Here is a 25149-nt window from a genome sequence, read left to right as displayed (position 1 = left end):
CGTTACTATGTGTTCATATTAGAGAAGGCAAGTCTGAAGAAGTGTGTCTTTCCTTCTCAAACAGAACTAGAATACAGTTACTCTGCGTTATTACAGAGAATGATTTCCCACGTATCTGCCTGGCAGATCTTGCCCACATGCTCAGGGTCTAACTGATCACCATATTTGGGGTCGGGAAGGAATTTTTCCCCAGGTCAGATTGCCAGAGAGCCTGGGGGGGTTTCACCTTCCTCTGCAGCATGATTGCAGGTTTATACTAGTGTAAAATGGCGGATTTTCCTGTAACCTGAAGTCATGATTTGAGGATTTCAGTAACTCAGCCAGAGGTTATGGCTCTATTACATGAGTGGGTGGGTGAGGTTCTGTGCCCTGCAACGTGCAGGAGGTCAGACTAAATGATCATGATGGTCCCTTTTGACCTTAAAGTCTATGAGATAGGAACTGAAGAGAAACAGTCAATTACATCACATGAAGGGACAAAACTAAATATTGTAAAAATTTCAATAAATGCTTGTATACAAATGCTAGAAATCTAAATACTAAGATGGATGAACTTGAGTGCCTGATATTAGAAGTGGCTTATGGATAGAATAGGCATCACAGAAATGTGGTGGAAGAGTGATAATCAACAGGACATGGTAATACCAGGGTACAAAATGTATAGGAATGACAGAGTAGGTCATGCTGGTGGGAGAGAAGTACTATATAGGAAAGCAAGCATAGAGTTAAATATAGTAAAAATCTTCAGTAAATCAAACAGTACATGGAATTTTTATCCATAGAGATTCTATGTTTGAATAAGAAGAGTATAGCAGCAGGAATATATTACCTGACCAGGATGGTGACAGGGATTGCGAAATGCTCACGGAGAGTAGAGAGGTTACAAAAGCCAGAAAACTCAATAATAAAGGGGGATCTCAGCTATCCCCATATTGGCTGGGTACATGTCACCTGAGGACAGGATGCAGAGATAAAATTTCTAGACACCATTAATGACTGCTTCTTGGAGCAGCTAGTCTTGGAACCCACAAGGGGAGAGACAATTCTTGATTTAGCCCCAAGTGGAGCACAAGATTTGGTCCAAGAAGTCAATATAGCCAAACCATTAAGTAATAGTGACCAAAATGTAACCAAATTAACATCCTTGTGGGAGGAAAATATTCCAAAGAAGCCTACCAGAAACAGCATTTAACTTCAAAAAGGAGAACGACACAAAAATGAGGGAGTTAGTTAAATGATAATTAAAAGAAACAGTCAAAAGAGTGAAATTCCTGGAAGCTGCATGGAATCTGTTTTAAAACACCACAGAAGATCAAACTAAACGTATACGCCAAATCACAAAAAACAGTAAGAGGGCCAACACAGGGCCCTATGATCTGTTTTAGGGCCCTATGATCCGTTCTATTATTGTGGATTTATTATTTTCTAATTTTTTCCACTTTTTAAAAAATTAATTCCATCTTTATGTTTTTTAATCAAAGTTGTTTGGTATGTTGACGGCAATTAAGTAGCCTTACTATAAATGCATTAAAATGTTCAGAATTGGATTGCAATGGGAAAAAACTGATTTTACAGAAAAAATCCTATAATTTAAACAGCACATCCTGCAGATATACAGTATAGGATAAAAGTAACACATTTTAAACCACTTTTTAAAGTAGCACTCGGTAATATGATCAAACTGATATTGCTGAACAATAACACGCTCCCAGACAGGAGATGCACACCTCTGCATGGAAGGGACTCCTGTCCAGGAGCATGCGAGCCACTTGCACACACTAGCGCGACCAGGGACAGCTGTGGGTGAGCCTGGTGGCCGTCCCAGTGGGTGGGGCTGGGAGTGGTACAGCTACGCTAGAGGAGCAGTTCACGAAGAGCACTGGTTCCTGCGAATGACGGCCTGACATTTCCGCTGTGGTTCCCAGCAGAGCCCTGCAAGTCCGCAGATATCTGCATATATAAATTTTGTATCCGTGCAAGGCTCTACAAAAAAGAACTTGAAGAGCAACTAGCAAAAGATAAAAAAACTAAACAGGAAATTCTTTAAGTACATAAGAACCTGCGGAACTCATTGCCATGGGATGTTGTGAAGGCCAAAAGTAAAATGGAGTCCAAAAAATAATTTGATAAGTTCATCGCAGATAGGTCCATCAATGGCTATTAGCCAAGATAGTCAGGGACGCAACCCCATGCTCTGTGTGTCCCTAAAATTCTGAGTACCAGAGACTCGGACTGGATGACAGTTATAGATCACTCAATAACTACCCTAGTCTGTTCATTCTCTTTGAAGCAACTGGTCATTGCTGGAAAACAGGATACTGGGTTAGTTGGACCATTGGTCTGACCTTGTATGGCCATTCTTATGTTCTTACAATCCTGTCTTGTATTGTTTAAATCACTGTGGGGTCATGAAGATGACCAGCCAGTGCTGGGTTTTTAACCACTCAAACTTTGGGAGGTTACTGGATTGCACTGGGGTTTATCATTGCCTATGGGGACCACCCGGCAATGGGGTTTATAACTGAGGGTGAGCGGAAGTGACTGTCCAACACTGGAGTTTTTCAATAAATTTGATTTACCTCTCTCTAGGACCTGTATGCTCAGACCTGCCTGAAATTCCCTTCTTCACAGACTTTTGTACATTTACCTTTTATCGCTGTACTATGAAAAAGTATTTTGTTAAGGTGAGTCTGAACTGTTTCCAGATGAAACTGTTACTGAGGAACGCACTGGGGAGTGCAGACACAGGACATGGCTGGTAGCACTCAAAGAGAGTAGAAAATGGGCGGTGGGACAGATGAAGGGAGAAGACTGATAAAGAATTGTGGAAAGAACAGAACATGAGGAGAAAACTATGAGGGAGCATGTAAGAGAATGAAGAAGAGGAGAGTAGGAAGACAGACATACAGAAAAATATGGTGGGCAAGACACCATAGGGAAAGGAGTCAGGGAGAGATTTTTTTTTTTTTTTTGCCTGTCCAGGTGCCTACTTTAGATAATGGGAATGGGAAATATATAATTGTGTAGCAAGCGGTGACCGCATGCACCTGAGAGAAGAACAGGTGCAGGGTCCTTGTGCTTTTCTGCCTCCCTCCTATGTATCTCTGCTCTTCCACAGAGGGTTATATGCCCAGAAGAGATCCAAAGCAAGTCTGGTAGGACACGAATCTTCAATGAAGACGTTACTGCCAGTGACAGACTTTTGCCCCCAACAAAGCCCTCTCTCGAGTCTTCCACCACCACCACAGGACCCCTATCTCCTTCTGGCACAGGAGCAACTGTTGTCAAGGATATCCTCCTACAAACTTCACCCCAAACCAACTCCCACACGAGAATATTCTTGATCTTCTCTCAGAGCCTACCTAAACCACAGAGCATATCAGAAAACTCCCCTGTCAACCAGATCAGAGAGGAGGCTGAAAGTAGCCAACAGCAAGGAGAGCTGTCCCGCCCCCAGGAGTCCCATCTACCCACCAGCGACCTGGAAGACCTCTTTCTGCGGCTACAGGACCCCAATGTGCAGCACTGGATGCAGGCAATGCAGGTGCTGCTGGCCAAGCTGAAGCCAGCAGGAGAACAAGAGATACAGGCTACTTCCCTGAAGCTGCTGATGGCACTGAACCATGCAGACATACAGCAGGAGGCTAAGCCAACAGCCAAAGAAACAGTTCAGGAGAGAGAAAAAGCAGCAGGGAAGGAGCAGCCATGAAGCCATGCTGGCTGGTTTATATAAAAGAAGAGTCCAATGTGCAAGCTTCAGTCTAAGCTGACCTTTGAAAGGAAAGCATCTTACATATGGGACTTCCCTGGAACCATCAGTGTAAGGGAGGTCCTCAGGTTACTAAATATGTGAAGTTCTTTTAAGGTTTCCTGCGTTTCCCATAGCCCAGGTATGGGAATAAGAGGGAATGCCTGGCTGTTTCGGGTTTGAAGAAGGGTGAATCCCATCAGCTGAAATGGGCTGACCAAGGATTCAACAGGAAGAAAGAAACAACAGATCTAAGTGAAGGTTTCCCTCTTTCATATGAATAATTCTGCTATTGTGTCATTCTTTAAGATGGCAGGTCTCCACTCCCAGAAAGGAGAGGGGACGGTGGTGGAGAAAGTGACTCATACTGCCTATTTGGGTTTGTATCCTGCCCCAAAAATAAAGGCTGTTCTGCACAGATGAGAGTGGATGTGTGTGTGATTCAGTAAATACATTAGGAGGAAGTCAGGCCTTTCATCTGCAAGTGTAGATGTTTCCATTCAGAGCCAAAAACACACATCAGCTTTTTCCTTCTCTAAACGAGACATTACAGTAGAACTCCACAACAGACAGTCTAAAATCAGGAAGGTCTTTCCCTCCAGGGTAATTTCTGGTTCAGGGCATTTCCTCTCCTACAATCATGGTGTCTATATCTTGTGATCTACTTCTGGAATAAAATATGTATAAAAACAAAGAACTAATATTGATTTCAATAAGTGGGTGCACCTGTCTCAGATGTGAGCTGGATTCAGATATCGCTCTCCCAAGATCTTCTGCTAAAGTAAACCTGTTTAAAATGAAATCTGAATTTAATACAAAATATGTTAAGGCCTAAGCTTCTTACAATCTCTTAAAAACAATTACAGTAAATAAAAAATAAGTATGCTGAATCCATGAGCCTCTATTAAAAACTTTAAGTTAAAGGATGCTTTTCTATGTAAAGAAAGAATGGGGGGGGATCTAATTGTGGAGGTTAAATTTTACAAATATGGCACAATGGGTCATGTACTGTATTAAGGGTTTGTTTTGTTTAATACAAATAAATATGCTATTTGGGGTCTTTAATTAAATTCCATCCTAAAGCAGCTTGACATAAATCATGAGCAAAAAGTTAACCATCTAGTAAATAAGCAAGATTATTCACCATTTTCTAACATACTAAAAACGTAGGGTTAAAAAGAAACTGAAAATATTAAGCTATATAATTGCTTAAATAAATCTATATAGTTTAGTGTACCTCTTAGGTAGCAAAAAATGTATCAAATCTCGTATATCCTGCTATTTAATTGTAAACCAACTTAGGGCTTGGCTACACTCGAAACTTCAAAGCACTGTGTGCGGTCGCAGGGCCAGCGCTGGGAGAGAGCTCTCCCAGCACTGCACCTACTCCACCTCCTCATGGGTATTAGCCATACTCCCAGCACTGCGGCATTGTTTACACTGGTGCTTTATAGCGCTGTATCTTGCAGCGCTCAGGGGGGTGTTTTTTTCATACCCCTGAGCAAGAAAGTTGCAGCGCTGTAAACCGCCAGTGTAGCCAAGGCCTTAGTTGAATGGCTATATCTACCAAGGGGAATGCACCTTTCTTTAGAAAAATAACTGAAATACAAATGAAAAAGTTGATTAAAATCAATTTTTTAAAAGTGCAGCTCTCCACTTGGTGATTTAAATCATCCACCCTGATTTGAGTCTTCATTTAAAGAAAAAAAAAAAAGAAAAAAGTTTCTAGCCCTGGTGGTTGTGGAGAAATGCTTGAAAATGTGATCCCTAAAGATTCAAAACCAGAGGGCAAACAAAAAGATTCCAAAGTTACTTTTAAATTCTTATGATTTTTAAGCCAATCTCATCATTTTTAAGTATTTGGGGCTGGCAATACCGATTATACGTGCAAAGATGAAGTGTGAGCACGACTCAGTAACAGCCTAAATTTGAAGTGTTTTGATGCCCCTTTTCAGTAAATCCCATGGTTCTTTGGAAAATTCACTTCATTTTGTTGCCAAAAGTGAGTGCTGAGCATATTTGAACATATGGCCTGAGGTATTTTTAGTCCACATGATCGAATCTTTTTATAGTTTTCAAAACGCTCTGCGTAGTGAGATTACTTCAAATGCTAGTATGCCACAACTGGAATATGGGGTATTCTTACTGGTGCAAATTTGGAGTAATGTGGTCTAGGGGTTCCTCAGATACAACTTCCCCTCAACAAATAAGGAGTGGATTTGAATATTCAAGTTGCTCTGAAACCCACAACAGGGGGCTAGGGAAGACTTTGGGAAAGAAGGAAGGAAGAACACCCACTGAGTCCCTCAGAGCTATCAGTGGCTGGCTACATTCATCTCCATGGGGAGTTCCAATTCATCTGGGAACATCCCATTAAGAATAAACTACTTCACACCACTGCAATCCTGTGATGCTGAAAAGGGCTATGCAAAGCCCTCTTCCCTCCACCACTAGTCCCTGAAGTGGGAGTATGAAGTCCAGGACTCCCCTCCACTCCACCTTGCCACCTCCAACCAGTAGATCATGCTTCCTCTCAGCCCATAGGTTATCACCTTCCCTCCTCAAGACCAATTCAGCTCAGGGGGAACATGGAGGTGGGGCTAGGGCAGTGGTTCTCAAATTTCTGTACTGGTGACCCCTTTCATATAGCAAGCCTCTGAGTGCAACCCCCTTATAAATTAAAAACACTTTTTAATATATTTGACACCATTATAAATGCTGGATGCAAAGTGGGGCTTGGGGTGGAGGCTGACAGCTCACAACCTCCCATGTAATAACCTCACAACCCCGAGGGGTTCCAACCCCCAGTTTGTGAACCCCTGGGCTAGGAGGAGGACACAGCTGATAGCCAAAGAGCAGTGAGGTGTTCTCATGAAGCCTCCTTGTGCCTCCTCACAGATGCCCCCTCCCTCCCACCACTTCCTCGAAAACCATCAAATTGATATTAACAGCAAGTCTTCCTTTGACTTCAAAGGGCAAGCCTTCACGTGGCCGAAACCACTTTTAGCAAGTTCCGAAGTAATGGCTCAAGTTGCCTGCAGGTCTGATCTGCACCACAGCTCCAGCCAGTTATGATTTTAAGACTGCTTACAGTCTGGGGGGAAAGCTTCCTCAGTGCACACTAGACCAAAAAGCCAAAAATCTAGGCAGGCAAACATACAGGCGGACCATGGGGATAAGGCTCCAGCACAATAAACAAGATGAATGATCCTGGTTGGTGCACTGTAAGTTTTACTACTGTTGCTGACATCTAACATGCTCTTTTACCTTCAAAACGTATTGTTGGTCCTTTACATTTCCAGGTCCTAACTTTTTATTTTAAAGCATTTATAGCCCATCCTTCCTCATGCTGAGCTGATTGCTGCTGGCTATTTTCACCTTTTCTGTTGCTGTATTTCTTTGCTTTTAACCCCAATGTACTATATTTCCCCTAGGCCAGACTCCCCTAACCACAGCTCTCCTCCGCCATCCCCCATTTCCCTGAACCCCTAATATCCTTTAAACCACCTCCCTCTATACCCACTTCCTCCTGTAACCCATCTGCTCCCCCAAATTTCTCCAAACTTCCTTCTACTTTTCCCCAGAGCTGAGCTGGCTAGTGGGGGGGCCTGGGGACCCTGCCCAACTTTTCTCCTTCCTTTCCGAGACGTGGCTCCTGTTTCAGTTCCCCCTTCGTAGCAGGCAGTTCCCAGAGGCACCGATTTGTTGGCTCGTCCCCTGCCTGTCAGGGCTCTGCCCGCACCCATCAGTCCAGACCCCCCCTCCAACTCACCACCGCGCAAGCCCGAACTAGTCCCTTCCTGGGCCCGCGCCACCAGGGTCCACGTGCGCTGGGTTCCGAGCGAGAGGACTGACTGCGGGAAGGGAAGCGGAAGCTGTTCGCTACGAAATTCCCTTCCCCCTGCGCAGGACTTTGCAGTCCTCTCTACCAGCTGGAGGCTTTGCCAGCTCTATGGTTTTAATCCTTAACTGCCCAGAACGGAGCCGAACTCGTTTCTTTGTGTTTTCCTCCCTGCTAATCGCTCACTCGCCTTCTCAGCGCAAACCCCACACGTGGTTCCCGGCTGGAGTCCTCCCTCCCCCACCATCGTGTCTCCCGTACATCCCCAGGAGCAAGAGTGACCAGAAATAACTATTTAGGCTATGTCTCTAGCTATGTTATCTGGGTTACACTACTGTTTTTTGCAAACTGACTCTAGTTCGGGTGTCCATGTTACAAACCCAACTCTCCAGGGCAGTGCAGACATACCATAAAGGAGAAGCCCCATACATATTTTCCACCTCTCTCAATAAGGGTCACACATTGTGTCCCATGTGGGGGCTCTGACAAGCAGAGAGGTCAAGATTTGATCACTAGCCCCTGAATAAGTTTTACAACAGTCTCACAGCTAGGGTGGTACTTACCCTTTAGGCAAACCTTGTCGAGAGAGGCTGCCCTGCGTCTGACGAAGTGGGTATTCACCCACGAAAGCTCACGCTCCAAAACGTCTGTTAGTCTATAAGGTGCCACAGGATTCTCTGCTGCTTCTGCCTAGAGCAGACGTTCTCAACCAGGGGACGTGTAACCCTGAGGTGTATAGACTCATAGACTATCAGGGTTGGAAGGGACCTCAAGAGGTCCTCTAATCCAACTTCCTGCTCAAAGCAGGTCCAATCCCGGGATAGATTTTTCCCCCAGATCCCTAAGTGGCCCCCTCAAGAATTGAACTCTCAAACCTGGGTTTAGCAGGCCAATGCTCAACCCACTGAGTTATCCCTCCCCTCAAATGCAGAGCTCTTCCAGGGAGTACATCAACTCATCTAGATATTTGCCTACTTTTAACACAGGCTACATAAAAAGCACTAGCAAGGTCAGTACAAACTAAAATTTCACACAATGACTTGTTTATACAGCTCTATATACTATACACTGAAATATAAGTGCAATATTTATATTACAATTGGTTTATTTTATAACAAAAGTGTGACACTTTGGTATTTTTGTCTGATTTTGTAAGCACATAGTTTTTTGAAGAGAGGTAGTACTTGGGGTAGGCAAAACCAATCAGACTCCTGAAGAGGCTACAGTAGTCGGGAAAGGGTGAGTGTCACCGGTCTGAGGTTCCACTCTCCTCCTGGGTCTAAGGTTTTCTGCACTCATCATAGTCCCTGCATCTCTCCTGTTGGGGGTCAGTAGCTGACACAAGCTCGCAGTGCTATGGCAGCAGGCAGCTGGGATGGAGCAGTTTCTAACACCCCGACAGGATTCCCGTCTCCTCCCCTCCCCCAAGGCAATAATTAGGCCTCCCCGCTGACTAAGTGGGTTTGAAACGTTTGGTTTGGTTTTAGCCAGGAGAAACCGCAGCAATTACTGTGCTCTATTAAACCGACGATCGAGGGATTAACGCGCACCGCAGTTCGTTTCGCTGCAGCAGCCACACGCAGAGTTTGTGCGGGCGCGGGTGCAACAAACGCAAGTGCCGCCAGTAAGGACAGCGGGAAATTCACACAACCCCCAAGCCCCCCGCCAAAGCACCTGTGACAAGGCGTTATCTGGCCAAGGCTCATGAAGCCGCGCTTACAGGAAGGCTTTCCGCTCGCTGTGTATATACATACCCAGGGCGGCCCGTGGATGTTCCCAAAAGCCTGCGACAGCCCCCACTTGCTACCCTGGATATAGCAGGAAAACCCACTGCAGGAAATTGCAAGGCCCCGGTCACATGACAAGTGAATCGCTGTGACATGCGCCCTCTGGTGATTCAGGAAAAAGGAACTTGATGACTCAGGGGCACTTATGTAACGAAGTCACTTGCTCTCCTTTAACCCCTCCCCGGTCACCTACACCATTAAAAAGGAGTCCTTTCTTTCTCAGCAAAATTGCTATCGCGGCAAGCAGCTGGCATAAAAGTGTGGCTGGCAAAACTTTCTAGGATAGCAAGTATTGGGTTGGAGGCAACATTGCTGCTGACACCAGGGAAATCAGATTGACCGAATGGAAACGTGAACCGATCCAGGTGCCTCAGGCACACACAGCTTCTTAGAGGGGACAACTTTGCAGCGAGAGAGCATAAGCTCATGTATGTTGCCCGTCTAGAACTACCTCTGCCTTTCATCTGAAAACGAAGCCACTTCCCCTTTGTGGGATATACAGCTACCTTATCAAATGTCACTGGCACACATGAAACAGGTGTTCCCCACTCAGGCCCTGCTGCTTTGGTGACAAACCCAGTGTTCAGGCACAGGGTGACTAGAGAAAGGGCAAAGCTAAGTTGGGCGGAGTGGGAAGTGTCCCCAAGGCTGCAGGAAGGATACTATCAAGTCAGAGTTCATTTCTGTAGTGGCTGAGGGCTTCAAATTACCACACAATTTATCTATTTACCAAGCTGTCCCATAAACCTACTGAAATGGCCTTTCTACTCCAGCTGCTATTCCACCTTTCTTCTCTCTGTGTTATTCTGTTTCTCCATCAAGGGGAAATGTAATGGGTTTCTTGCAGGTTGTCATCTTAAAACAAAAGAGCGACTTAAGTTTTCCACAACAGGGTCAGATTTATCAAGATGTCCATTATTTTAATACTACTTCAAAAACGTCAATCTTTACACCCAAAATAAATACACGCAGTCAATGCATCTTATTGTTTATCTGGATGTTCAATAATGTCCTTAAATTCATGCTTTCCAAATGCGTCGATCATGCCATTTTATTGGAGGTTGCACCATTAGAAACCCTGTGCAGCACCTCTCTTCCATGTATATTCTTAGTGTGATAAAGAGACAGGCTTAAGAGAAGACAGAAATAGTATACAAAAACTGTCCAATACCTTATCCTCAAGCTCTACATCATTCCACCACCCTATAAAAAATAAAAGCTAAGACCTGCTAACCCTATTGCCTAGTAAAGATTTCACTGTTCAGCTGGCAAGGGGCAATCCAAGATTCCTAGCAACCAAGTCCTTAGTGGGAGTAAACATCCACAACCTCTCTTAGAATAGTTTAATTAGTCTGCTTTGTAATATCTCTAGGAAAGATCTCCAGTCCCACTGTTTGCAGCAATTACAGCTAGTCATGACAGTCAAGGATCTTTTCCATTGGGGATCCAACACTGGTACAAAAAAACCCTTCTGCTTCTTCCTGCTGACACCATCTCTGAGATCACAGAAGTGTAGGACTGGAAGGGACCTTGAGAAGTCATCTAGCTCTGTCCCCTGCACTCAAGGCAGGACTACATAATTATAACACCATTCCTGACAGGTGTCAAATGTTCAGTTTCTGCAGAGGTTTATGTATCCCTTACCTTCATTAAAACTTTCCCCTTTGCATTACCACCCACCTATGGCCAGGAAAGACAGAATGTATCAGATAGCAAAAAGTGCCTTTTCCTCATCCACTTTAGCCCTCAATCCTATTGTGACCCTTAATGTTACCTTGAACCAAGTCCCATAACTCCCCCCCAAACACACGTTACTGGTGAGAAAGGGTTAAGTTACTGAAAACTATGTAGTGTTCATTCCACACACCTACACACACAAAATCCCTGTTACACTGGAATTAAAGTTAATACATACTAAAAAGACTTACAACACCATAGTTATGAAAAAACAAGTGTTAGAAGTTCAGAGTTTAGTCTTAAGGGTGACCTATAAAGGAAGAAAAATGGATCTGTGCCTTTTCTGCTTCTTTATGATGTGTAAGGACAGCATTATAGATTCCCCATATTCTGCACCAAAAGATTTTAGTCTCCCACCTGCTTTTTACTTTAGAAGTATTGGGATCATCAAATCTAGTCTTCCCTATTAGACTCCTCGGATGCCTCACACGTGGGTTAGTGTCTCTCAGCCCCTCTGTGAAGGTGCATTAACAAGGAAGCCTCCCAAGGCACCTTTTCACCAGAGTTTTAAATAGGAATTCAAACAAACAAGCAAACCACACACACAAAAACCCAATTCAGAAGGCAGAGTTCTAATCAAACCTCTCCACACACATGCCCACACATCAATTCCCTTCTCAGTGAATCAAGTTTCAGTAGCATGGTTTCTCTGATTAAGCTTTTCAAAGCAGACTAGGAGAGTTAGATTTTCAAAGCAGACTAGGAGAGTTAGCTACACAACTCCCATGGAAGCGAATAAGTGTTCTGTGGCTAAATCCTTCAGTCCAGTGAAAATCTCAGCTATTTGTCTGCTCTGGATGTGTGGTGAACAAGGCCTGAGTTTCTAATTTAATAGCATTGTGATGGGGCAAGGCCAGATGGCTACAGTAAAGTACTGAGAAACAGGTATGTTAGCCCCAGGCTAAACAAATCCCTAGGACCATGGTAACCAAATGGCAGTTGCTCCAGGTTAATCAAGGCACCTGGAGCCAATTAAGATCTTTCTAGAAGGCAGTAAGAGAGACTACTTTAAACTGAACACTGCAGCCAATGCAAGGCAGGCTATCAGGGCACCTGGGTTTAAAAAGGAGCTCACGCCAGTTCAGGCAGGGAGAGCCAGAGGAGAAGGAGTGCGAGTGAGAGGTGGGAGTGAGAGTGTGTACTGCTGGAGGATTTAGGAGACAAGCATATCAGACATCAGCGGAAGATCCTGTGTGAGGATAAAGAAGGTGTTTGGGAGACCATGGGAAGTAGCCAGGGATGTAGCTGTCATGCAGCTGTTACAGGAGGTACTATAGACAGCTGCATCCACGGCCCTGGGCTGGAACCGGAGTAGAGGGCGGGCCCGGGTTCCCCCAAACCTCCAACTCCTGAGCAGACACAGGAGGAGCTGACCCAGACTGTGGGGAAGATCACTGAGGTGAGCAAATCTGCAAAGAACGCAGGACCCACCAAGGTAGAGGAGGAACTTGTCACAACTGGCTGTCAGGAGTGGATTGGGGTGCACAGTGCAGCAGAAGAAAGAGGGTTTATTTTTTTTTCACCACAATGGAGGACTTAGTACGGGCACTATACAAGTACGGCGGCCCAGCAGGAGGCTACCGTGTCCAGGCAGCCGCCAACAGGAGGCAGTCGGCTTCCAGCAAGAGACTAATCACCTGCTGATGGCCAGCTCTCAAGACCGAGCATGTTGCGGGAACGGGTAAGCCAGGTAAAAACCCTTACAGAACTGAACCGTGGCAGGTGGATGCGGCTCATATGGGCCAGCCATTGGCTGCAGAAAATGACATGGAGGATGATGTTAGAGGCATACCTTCTGGCTTTTGAGAGGATAGCCCTACGGGAGCTGGCTTCGAGATCAGTGGTCTGGCATCCTTGCCCCATTCCTTTGTGGGGAGGCCCAGAAGGCCTACCATGATCTGCCTGAAGAGGCGCAGCAGACTACCCGGCGGAAGCAGAATCCTGGCAGATCTGGGGAATGATTAGAAACAATTATAAATGTTATGCACGTGGGGAGTGGGGACACATAGCAGCACAATGTCCCAGCACCGAGGAGCCTATGCAATGTAACTTGGGGGATTGGGAAGTCCCATGCTCCCTTATCCACCTTGCGGGTGTCACATTAGCCCCGCATTAACTACACCAGGCCGGTGAAGATAAATGGAGTAGAGACTACAGCGCTTGTGGACTCGGGGAGTGCTACCATCCTTATATCGGGTAAGCTGGTAAAAAGTAGCCAGCTGCTACAAGCCAAACGCGTAGCAGTGACATGCGTGCATGGGGCCGTGAGTCATTACCCCACCATCCCAGTGGAGATAGAGGTTCAGGGGAACCCTATTGAGGTAACAGTGGGCGTAACTCCTAAACTCCCATATCCTGTAGTCATTGGGAGGGACTATCCAGGGTTTGATAATTTACTCCCCCCAGAGAGGCTGGAGGGAGATGGGGACCCTGTTGGCAGCGACTCATCGTTGGGGGAATATCAACCCCCAATGTTTTCAGAGTTTTCTCAGGATCTATTCTCAGCCCCTCAAAAGGCCTGGAAGAAAAAAAAGAAAGGAAGGCCGCAAAGGCCTTGGGAACCCAGATCCTGACCCAGGGCCAGAAGACCGCCCTATCAGGCAGATGGACACGAGCAGCCATCAGAGAAACTACCGACACGGAACGTGAGCCGGAGGCTGGCCCCAGCCATGAGGGTGATGAGCTGTTGGAAGAAACAGAAGTTGGCCCCTGGGAGCTCAGGCAGGTTAGTCCTGGGAGAGAGACTTTCGGGAGGGACCAGGCAGAGGACCCTAGATATGATAACATCAGGAAAGAGGTGGCTGAGATAGATGGGACACCAGTGGAGGGGAAGGTCCAAGGGTCTAGGACCCTACTTTATAGTGCAGAAAGTTCTCCTGTACCGTGTGGTGCAAATGCAGGAACAGGAGATACATTAACTTTTGGTGCCACAAAAACATCAAAAAGCCATATTGAGCCTCGCCCACAGTCACCTGTTTGGAGGACACCTAGAGGTAGAGAAAACCCAGGCCAGGATCCTGCGGAGGTTTTTCTGGCTAGGAGTACATGAGGATGTCAGGCGATACTGCACCTCTTGTCCAGAGTGTCAGCTCAAAGAATTTTTATTTTTGCCAAACACAGGGATGGCTTCCGGGGTTGGGGGGGGGCGGGGCGGATTCTGTTCAGCAAATGATTGGAGAAGAACACCCGATCCCTCCTACTAAAGCAGACAAGTGCTCCAAGAGAAACAGAAAGTACTGCAGTACTCGGAGACATGCCTTGCTGTCAAATGGCCTATGGAGGATGCTGGATTCCTCTCTTAGGCCGGCGAAATTACTTCTGTGAACTGACCATGCACCCCTTCCATGTGATGCAGAGAAATAAGAAAAGAATGCAAGGGTCACCAGGTGGTTTCTCTTGTCCCCTCCAACCTTCACAATTCCGCATACGGCAACTGGGTTGGATGCACCATGGCAACGCTGATGGTCTTTCACGAGCCACACAGCTGCCTGGCGTCCCCAAGTTGCCAACCCTATATGTGTTGAGCAGAGGGGGGATATGTGATGGGGAAGGACCAGATGGCTACAGTAAGTACTGAGAAACAGGTATGTTAGCCCAGGCTAAACAAATCCCTAGGACCATGGTAACCAAGTGGCAGTTGCTCCAAGCTTATCAGGCACCTTGGAGCCAATTTAAGATCTTTCTAGAAGGCAGTAGAGAGAGCTACTTTAACTAGAACACCTGCAGCCAATCAAGGCAGCCTAATCAAGGGCACCTGGTTTAAAAAGGAGCTCACGCAGTTCCAGGCAGGAGGGCCAGAGGAGAAGGAGTGCGGTGAGGAGCCTGGGAAGCAAGAGCAAGGAGCTGAGAGTGAGAGAGTTGTACTGCTGAGGATTTAGGAGACAAGCATTATCAGACATCAGGAGGAAGTCTGTGGTGAGGATAAAGAAGGTGTTTTGGAGGAGACCATGGGAAGTAGCCCAGGGAGTTTGTAGCTGTCATGCAGCTGTTACAGGAGGTACTATAGACAGCTGCAATCCACAGGCCCTGGGCTGGAACCCGGAGTAGAGGGCGGGCCCGGGTTCCCCCCAAACCTCCCAACTTCCTGAGCAGAAAACACAGGAGGAGTTGACCCAGACTGTGGGGAAGATCACTGAGGTGAGCAAATCTGCCAAGAAGCGCAGGACCCACCAAGGTAGAAGAGGAACTTTGTCACAGCATATATTACTTTAAAGACTCTAAATATCTCAAAGAAATCAAGAGTGGGAAAAAGCCAATGTTTTTTTCCTCTGCAAGTTTAACTTTATAAGAAATCCAAACATTTGAAATTTTGGAAAGACAGACAATTTGTCACCCAAACACCTTAACTCTGCTCCCACAGTGATGCTCTCAGAACAAGTAGAGTCAGGTGACCCATGATCACAAAATTAGATTTATTTTTTTTACTTGTATAGTGCACCCTTCATACAGGTGCACACAGGTCAGAGGTTTTCTTTTCTAATTCCTGATCAAACAACTTATTGAAAGCAATCATTTCCCAGTACACAGATTCCATGAATCAGCGGCTATGCAAGTGTCATTAGCCAACCAGACAGCAGAGTTACCTATACAAAACTCATAAGCTGAAATCACGGTATTAAGGTTGTAAGACAGAACAAAGTTGAATGTAATGGTATAGCATGTGCTTTATGTATGAAAGCAATGAACCCAAGGGCCTGTCATCACAGTCAGACACAACTATCACCTGCAAAGCATACAAGCCCAGAGTCCTTTCCATGTTTAAGTAGTGCACCATCATGTGATGCAGACTTCTTAAAGCCCTTGAGAAAGAAAATGAATGGAAGCTAGGGGATGGAAGGGTTCCAGCATTCTTACAGTGATCTGTCCAAATTTAAGAAGTTCAGAGCTGCAGGCTGTCCCCTGCTTTAGAAATAACAAATAAATGGATGTTTCAAAATTAGAGTTATCACTTTGAGTTTTAGATATAAAGAAATCCAAATCCAAATAGGAAACCCACCCACCTGCCACTGTAACCATATTGGCTATTGACTCCCATACAACATAATGGGCATGGAACTCATCATTCTGTAAGTCAGATAAAAAGACTTTGCTATGACTGAAAATTTTTCCCACATATGCCCTGTCCATTTACAATAGGGTTTCTCATCCATGTAGATTCTCTTGATGGATGAGATTTGAGCTGCCACTGAAATGCCCCCATATTCAGTATACTGACAGCATATCAACGCCATGTAGGTCCTCTAATGGCTAATAATGCAGATCCCCTCAGAGCGTCCTCTGCCTTTTGTTCAGAAGAGCCCACTCCTGCTAGGTGAAATAGATGGCCACCTCCTTGAAGGTCACTGGCACATGAAATAGGTGTTCTTCATGCAGTACCTGCTGCTCCCAAGACAAGCCCACTGCTCAGTCACAGGCCAAGAAGGGAAGGGCAAAGCTTAATCAAGTTATTATGAACAGTATTCCTAGTGTTGCGCTGGGGACATTATCTAGCTAAGCCTTTGTACCAGAATTATTCCCATGGTATCTAAGCTTACAAACTGCCTCATAATTTCTCTGTTTACCGGAATAGCACATACATTTGTATTTGCATTGCATACACTCAACAAAATGGATATTCTCCTGCCTTCTTCCACATCAGCTTGGCCACCTAACATTTTGCCTTCCTTCTCTGGATCTCTGTGTTGTTGGGTCTTCCCCATAATGGGGAGCTCAGGGGGCTTCTTGTGCCTCTTCTCACCCTGCTCCCTCATAAAGGAGGGTGGGAAGCATGGACTGGGGAATTCTTTGTGATTCAGGATAGCAAAGAAAAGAACAACCCCCTCTTTCATGTAAGGGGTCAGAAGAGGTTGAAGCAGTGACTTGTGGGAGGGTCAGACGGAGGTCGTTGACATCCTGAAGGGTTAAGGAGAGTCACCTCCTCCTGTACAGGCCCTGATCCATGCATGTTTTAGGTGTGGAGGAGAGACATACGGTGGGGTCTTTCCCTGCTGCACAGTTTGGGAGCTGCACAGCTGGGAGAGGCAACTCTAATGCAGAGTTCCTAAGCTCAGAAGGACTGGAGCTCAGCTGATGGGCTGCTTAGCTGACTGAACGGTATTTTCTCTACCTGATACAACTGGCCTAACTGCTTCAGAAGTCTCTCTTTCAGTCTCCCTCATATTCCTTCAGACAGAGCTTCTGCCACTTCTCAGACTGCTCCCACTCCCCAAGTTTTGTAGCCACATAGGAGGGGTAAGCAGGCAACCATGCTACACAGAAACTCTTGCTAAGTTCCCCTAAGATTCGGCATAAAAATTTATAATAATATCCTTTTACGTTTGGAGGCCAGATGTGGGGGAGGGGTTAGCTTTCTCAGCATCACAATATGCCTGATGCATTTTTAGGTGGATTTTAATTAAGAGATTGATTGTGAGTCAATAGTTTCATGATCAATTAACATTGCAGCACTGCTTCTGCTTTGTTGCAGCATTCAGCACAGCAAAGAGCCACTCCTGACAGCATGGGCATAGAATGCCACATGGCCCACCGGTCTCTGTCTCAGTGTCTCTCTCCCGCATGGGTGCTCCGGTGCTGAGTGAGCCCTGCGCTCTGGCTGAAAGTTTTCCCGCACTCGGTGCACTCATAGGGCTTATCTCCAGTGTGGATCCTCCAGTGCTGCACCAGGGCCGAGCTCTGACTGAAGCTCCTCCCACATTCCGTGCATTGGTATGGTCGCTCCCCCGTGTGGACTCTCTGATGCTGGGTGAGCGCCGAGCTGTCACTGAAGCTCTTCCCACAGGTGTGGCACTGGTAGGGTTTGTCTCCTGTGTGGATCCTCTGGTGGGTGGTGAGCTGCGAGCTCTGAATGAAGCTCTTCCCACACTCACCACACTTGTAGGGCTTGTCCCCTGTGTGGATTCTCCTATGCTGCGTGAGGTGCGAGCTCTCGCTGAAGCTCTTCCCGCACTCACTGCAGTGGTAAGGCCGCTCCCCGGTGTGAATCCTTTGATGTGTGATCAGTGTGGAGCTCTGGCTAAAGCGTTCCCCACACTCCCCACACTCGAAGGGCTTGTCACCGGTGTGAGTTCTCCGGTGTTGAATCAGCACCGAGTTCTGCCGAAAGCTCTTCCCACACTCAGTGCATTGGTAGGGCTTCTCTCCCGTGTGAATTCTCCGATGCTGAATGAGACCTGAGCTATCCACAAAGCTTTTCCCGCACTCGTTACATTTGTAAGGCCGCTCCCCTGTGTGGATCCGCTGGTGGGTGGTGAGCTGGGAGCTAAAGCTGAAGTTCTTGCCACATTCGATGCAGCTGTAGGGTTTCTCTCCAGTGTGGATCCGCTGATGCTGCATGAGCGATGAACTCCGGTTGAAGCTTTTCCCACATTCATTACACTGGTAGGGTTTGTCCCCAGTGTGGATCTCCTGGTGTCTCAGGAGGTTCCCCTTCCTACTAAAGCTCTTCCCACACTCCACACATTCATATGAGTTTTCCCCAGCGTGAACTCGCTGATGTTTCAGGAGCTGTGACTCCTGATCAAAGCTTTTCTCGCACTCAGAACATTTGTGGGGTTTCTCTCCTAGGTGAAGCCTCCGATGCGCTTCCAGATCTGAGCTCAGGCTGAAGCTCTTACGACATTCAAGACACTTATAGGGTCTCTGCTCTGTGTGGATTTTCTGATGCCTGATGAGGTTGGAGCTCACACTGAAGCTTTTCCCACACTCATCACATTTGTAGCGTTTCTCTCCTGTGTGGATCCTGTTGTGGTTGTAGAGAGTGGAGCTTCGATTGAAGCTCTTCCCACATTCAGCGCATTTATAGGGCCCCACTCCAGCATGCAGTCCTGGATGTTTCACGCACGTTGAGCTGTCAGTAAAGCCTTCTCCAGATTCAGTACATGTACATGGCTTCTCTCCCTTGTGGATCTTCTGATGCTGAGTGAGGTGTGAGCTTTGATTGAAGCTCTTCCCACACTGCACGCATTTGTAGGGCCTCTCCCCTGTATGGATCCTCTGATGAGTAACCAGCGTTGAGCTTACACTGAAGCTTTTCCCACATTCACTGCACTGATAGGGTTTCTCTCCGGTGTGGATTCTCTGGTGTTTGATCAGTGCCGAATGAACACTGAAGCTTTTCCTACATTCTATACATTGATAGTGATTTTCTCTCCCATGTGGCCTCCGACAGTTAATGGGGCCAGCATATGTGTCTAGTTTCTTTTCTGTGTCTAGCTTCAGCTGAGAATTCTCCTCTTCGCTTTCTCTCGCAACTGCGTCAGCTAGGGAAGTAAAGAGAGAATCCAGACAGCACTCATTTCCTGTTCTCAGGAGAAAGGCAATCTCAGGGAAGGGTAAAGGGTGTGTTACAAGTAAGCCACTAAGCTTAACGGTATGAGCTTAAGGGTGTGTCTGCGCACTGCAAGTGCTACACTGGCACAACTGCGGCACTGCAGTTATGCCACTGTAGTGCAGACATTCACTGCAGTAACGGAAGGGGTTTCTCCATCACTGTAGTAAATCCACCCCCTCTAGAGGAGGCAGCTAGGTCGAGGGAAGAATCCTTCCATCCACCTAGCTATGTCTAAAGTGGGAGTTAGGTCGAGCTAACTACATTGCACAGGGCATGACAATTTTCACAGGTCTGAGTGATGTAGCTAGGTTGACCTACGTGTGAGGTGTAGATCAGGCCTAAGACTATAAGATTTGCATCCAGCCCCAGCACAATCCTTCCCCAGACAGGAACAGGGAGTGAGGAGAGGGACATGGAAGAAAGAGTTGGGAGGAGGAACAGAGTGAAAGAGAGTGAGGTGGAGAAAGGTATGAGGATGAAAGGGAAAGTAAATGGCTGTGAGGAGAGACTGGGGAGGGAAATGGACCGTGGGACCTTCTGCTCTCTCCCTCCAGACTACTGAGGACCATTTTTAGCATGACTTATTCTGCAAAAAGCATCTCAGGCTGCTGATGTGGAAGAGAAGCAAAGTCCATCATAAGCAGGGAAACTTAGAGGAGCAGTTTGCCATCAGCATCTCCTGTTACATGGGTCTCCCCAGCTTATTGGGGCAAAAGTCCACCCTATCTGTTTTTAACCCAAGACAACAGTGGACTTTGCCTCTCCCCCACATCAGGGGATTGAGGTACCTTTTGAAGAATACAAAAAAAAATTAACTCAGTGCTCGGGGTGCTCCAGTGCATTTCCTATCAATGCAATCACTGGAAAAAAAAAATCAGGAAAAATCACCAATTAGAGCAACATTACTATCCACACCAACATCATGTCACATCTTGCCACCCACACCTCACCTAATAACTTTCCACTGTTTGTAATTTCCAAAGGGTGGAATATTGTCTGCTTCATGGTGCATGAAATACCAAGTGTGTAAATGTTGGCAGTGTGCAGTAAGAGAGCCTGGTGGGGGAAAAAAACAAAACCTAAGACTGCTTTTTTAAAAAAATTACAAAGTTAGTGATTTTAAAGTGAGTTAAATTTTTCAAATTAGACATTTTTAGAGAATGGAAAGTATATTGAAAATTCAAGCTTATTCTGATTCAAACGGTATAATCTGGGTCATGACAAGGGTAAGGTTTTGTTTTATAAGGGATTTGAACTCCACTTTAAGTGGAAAACCATATATTAGCCAGGGATCTGCTACAAAGCCTCCATAATAAAGAGAAAGTATATGGTGTGAATAACCAGAAAATATTGGCCAAATCTTTCCAAAGAGGAGTCAAAAAGATATGTGCTTTATAAAAATCCCTACTTGTATGTCTCAATATGGACTTTGAGCCTAAGTGATTTGGGAACATGTGTCATTGGGCACCTTTTCCTTGTAAGTCACTTAGGAGCCTAAGCTTTAGGCTCTGATATTTGAAACTTGCCTATTTCTTCTCCTCAACATTCAGGATATTAAGACAGTTGGACAAATACTCTGGATTTTATATAGGGCAGACTCAAGTTTTTAGAACAGGCAGAAGAATCCCAAGAAAGTAGAGTGCTTGGCATACCAATGTATAGGTGATTCTTGCTGAGAGCCTAACAATGCACTTCTACTAGAGCAAAGCCTATGAGATCACAAAATGAGACTGATATGAGAACTCATGAGACAGGCTACGATTTAGTCACGGAGGTCACGCATTCCGTGACCTCACCAGACCTTTGTGACTTCTTCGGCTTCAGCTGTCAGCAGCTGAAGCCGTGGCTGGGGCTGGCGCTGGAGCTATGCTCCCCACATAACCCCACTGTGGGGGCTGCCACCGGGGCCCTGTGCCCGTGCCCCACCGCTTGCACCGGGGGCCACCACCAGGACTATGTGCCCCTGTCCCGTGGTGGGGGCTGTGAACCTCTGCTCCGCAGTAAGGGCTGGCGATGGGGACTTTTATTAATAAAAGTCACAGGCTCTGTGAATTTGTTTGTTGTCTGTGACCTGTCCATGCCTTTTACTAAAAATAACCATGACAAAAGCTTAGCCTTACTCACGAGCTGTGTTGGAATTACAGCTTTAAAACTGGCTAATTAATTATGTAAATTTATTTTAAAACAGCTCTCACCTGTATAGGGGCCTCCAAGGCTCTCCATTTTCGCAGGGCTCCAGAGATCAAAAACACAAGGTTCTTATCCTTGTTCCATCTAAGAGGTCACTTCACCCCTAGCAGTCAAAAATCCTGGTCCTGGGAAAGAAAACACGGGCAATGAAACCTCAGTAACAATCAGATGTGATTAATGAGGGAAAGTATGCCCAAAAGCCCCTGTCATGGTATAATTCCCCACTCTGAACCTTAGCGTCCAAAAGATGGGGTACCAGCATGAATTCCTCTAAGCTCAATTACCAGCTTAGTACTTGTAGCGCTGCCACCAACCAGGAATTCCAGTGCCTGGTACACTCTGGTCCCCCCAACCTTCGCCTGTGGAACCCCAGACCAGATCCTCTGGATCTTTAAACAGAAGTAAACCCTGTTCCCCACCTTTGCCGCTCCAGGCTTCCCTCCCTGGGTTCCCTGGGAAGATTCACTGTGATTCAGACTTCTTCAATTTAAAAACGAGAGGAACATTCACCTCTCTTCTCCTTCTCTTTCCCCCTCCCGACTTCCCTGGAGATACAGGAATTCTCCACACGAGAATTAACCTTTCTCTCCCCCGTCCCTCCTTTCTCCCACTAATTCCCTGGTGGTCAGACCTATCCCTGGGGTCTCAACCAGAATAAAACAAATCAGGCTTAAACAAGAAAGCTTTTATATTAAAGAGAGAAACAGTAAAATCTTTGTAAATTTAAGATCAATTAGGTACAGGGTCATGTCGACTGATAGCACTGCGACTCCTCGCGCCTAAGTATAACAAGTACAACTTAAACCCTTTCGCAAATACACATTAGAACTTCCTTCTCGCAAATACACATTGCAAATAAAGAAACAACATAAGCCTAACTTGCGCTTATCTATTCTAGTACTCACTGATTCTGACTTATCAGGCCTGTTCGGAGAGATGGAGAGCGCAACCTGCTCTGGCACGCTCTGGTCCTCTGCCAGAACAGAAGAACAACAACAATTCTAGCGCACACACAGAAACTTTCCCTTCTCAAGATTTGAAAATCATCCTGTCCCTGGATTGGTCTTTGTGTCAGGTGAAGCCAGGCTTACTGGAACTTGTTAACCTTTACAGTCAAAGAGATTAAATGTACTCTCTTCTTTAACTCCTCCCTATCTGTTTATGTCCGGTTCTCCAAATCGCTGACGTGTGGACACACTGGCAGTGATTTTCTCCCTGAGAACTCTAGAATAACAGATCGAATAACCCATGCTCCTTACGATTGCCACTTCTATGTAACTACGTGCTCTTCATTGTAGGACAATTTTTAACAGTTGATGTTTAGGGAACTTTCACGGGACGATGCATCAACTCCTTGAACTGTTGCCGCTGCAGACGTTTCCGGGTTGTGGAGCGAGGGTACCGTCTCCCACGCCACTGTTACTTTTTCCTTATCATGCACCGTCAGGCCCACTCAGCCTCATTCCTTTTGGGCTGTGAATACTGACAACGCTGTCAGTCTCTGGAATACAACAGGGCTTGGGAATTAACATGTCCATCGGCCTTCTGGAGGATGGAAATGTATGAGGTAGTTTAACTGCCAGGGCGCTTTGGACGTGATGGCCCTTCCTGTTGCTTCCTTTTATGGGCCTGTTGCGACCTTCAAGACCATAACCTGGTGTCTCCTACTTGAGGAACGCTCTCTGGTCACTGTCTATCATACGAGTCCTTTTGCTCTTTGAGCACCCTTTAGTTTTCCTAGCAAGGGTAAGAGTGTCGCGGCGTGCTTTGTAGGTTGTTACAAAGTCAGATGTTAGTTCCTGGAGAGGGTGTAACCCTCTCCCATTGCTGCTGTCACCACTGTAATGCCCGTTGAACTCGTGGCTACAGTGCCAGCGGTGGACCCTCACCGGGATTGTGGGACAGCGCCTGTAACGCAAAGGGGGAGAAAATGCTGTCACACTAGCGTCCAGTCATTGGGTGTATTCTGAATTTACAGTGATCATGGGCCCGCAAAGTTCCATTAAACCTTGTCCACCAGGGCCATGTTTTGTGGTGGTAAAAGGGTGGCACCAGATGATTCCCCACCTGAGGTTTCGCACGTCTTTTCATGTCCCTGCACAGGAATTTGTCGCCTGATCCGATAGGATGTCGGAGGACCAACCTACCTGGCAAAACTGTTCTATAAGGCGCTGGCACACAGTTTTAGCCTTAGTGTTGCCTAGGCTACTCTTCCGCGCTTGTAGCAAAGTCCACGCAGTTAATATAGTACTGCTTTCTCGTCTGGGGGTCTTTTTTGGGAAGGACCCAGAAGGTCCACAGTATACTCGCTGAAATGTGACCTCTATTATGGGGATGGTTGGAGAGGAGCCTTGACCTGGTCTTGCTCGTTCCCACTCTTTGGCATACCTTCACAAGCCGGACATTACTTGCAAGCATCGTTGCCCACCCACTTCCAGTGGAAGGACGTTCCAGCTGTCTTTGGTTTGTTCACCCAGCATGGCACTGGGAATGTCATGGGCGGTAAGCTTTAAGAGCTATCCCCGGTACCTAGTTTCGCGAACACCAACTGTTGTTTGTGGATGCCAGTCTTCCTGGTGTCCACCGGAAAGAGTCTCCTTATATAAAAGTCCTTGTTCTATAACAAACCGGGATCGGTTAGAAGAGCTGAGAGGTGGCTGGGTGCTCCGTGCCGCTGCCCAAGCTTTCTGAAGGCTGTCATCTGCTTCCTGCTCAGTCTGGAACTGTATCCTGGAGGCTGGAGAGACCAGTTCCTCCTTAGACTGTGGACTTGGGCTTGGTCCTTCGGGAAGCGATGTAGGTGATGGGGTTGTTTTCGTGGCTGGTGAACCGCTCCCCGCTGTTGCACCAGGTGGTATTTCAGGCTCTGGCTGAGCCTCTTGGGTATGGTTATCCGCAGCTTCTGCCATTTTAGGCTCGCTGGCGCCCTCTGGCGCTGGTGTCAGTGCTGGCAATGGTTTTGGTGCTGGTTGCGTTTCCAGGTCCGGGTCTGGGACTGGAGGTCCTGTGGCTGTTACAGTCATTGGCAGGGGATCCGGGTCCACTACCTCTGTCTGGGTCTCCGCTTCCACAGACACGGCCCCCCGTGGACGGCTCAGGAACAGGGATGGGTCTGGAAGCTCGCCTGGCTTGGCTGCGTGTAACCATTCCCACCCTCTTGGCCCTCTTTACCTTGTTGGCCAACTCTTCCCCAAGTAGCATGGGGATGTGATAATTGTTATAGACTGCAAAAGTCCACATTCCTGACCAGCCTTTGTACTGGACAGGCAGTTTAGCTGTAGGCAAGTTTATAGCTTGTGCCATGAAGGGGTAAATTGTCACTTGGGCCTTTGGGTTGATGCATTTGGGGTCCACTAAGGATTGGTGGATAGCTGACACTTGTGCCCCTGTGTCTCTCCGCGCGATAAACTTCTTTCCGCCCACTCTCAAAATTTCCCTTCGCTCCGTGGGTATTTGAGAGGCATCTGGGTCCGGAGATCTTTGGCGTGATGGAGTAGTAATGAACTGCACTCGGTTG

The 25149-nt window shown here is 46.6% G+C and overlaps 1 protein-coding gene across 1 annotated transcript in view; it reads right to left on the bottom strand.

The window, feature by feature from the left end:
* Positions 1–21830, bottom strand: part of LOC116815552 (uncharacterized) — a 29737-nt gene extending 7907 nt beyond the window's left edge. Inside the window, exons 1-4 of the mRNA XM_075060082.1 lie at positions 21638–21830; positions 17657–19371; positions 9264–9478; positions 4475–4535 (exon numbers count right to left, since the gene is read on the bottom strand). Of these exons, the coding sequence (XP_074916183.1) occupies positions 4475–4535; positions 9264–9478; positions 17657–19371; positions 21638–21665 (2019 nt within the window). The 5' untranslated portion in view covers positions 21666–21830. The remainder of the gene's footprint in view (positions 1–4474; positions 4536–9263; positions 9479–17656; positions 19372–21637) is intronic.
* Positions 21831–25149: the final 3319 nt, after the last annotated feature.

The sequence above is a fragment of the Chelonoidis abingdonii genome, chromosome 1 (assembly GCF_003597395.2).
Source record: "Chelonoidis abingdonii isolate Lonesome George chromosome 1, CheloAbing_2.0, whole genome shotgun sequence".
NCBI lineage: Eukaryota > Metazoa > Chordata > Testudines > Testudinidae > Chelonoidis > Chelonoidis abingdonii.
Note: the sequence above shows the minus strand (reverse complement) of the source record. Positions and strands in the feature narration are given on the sequence as shown.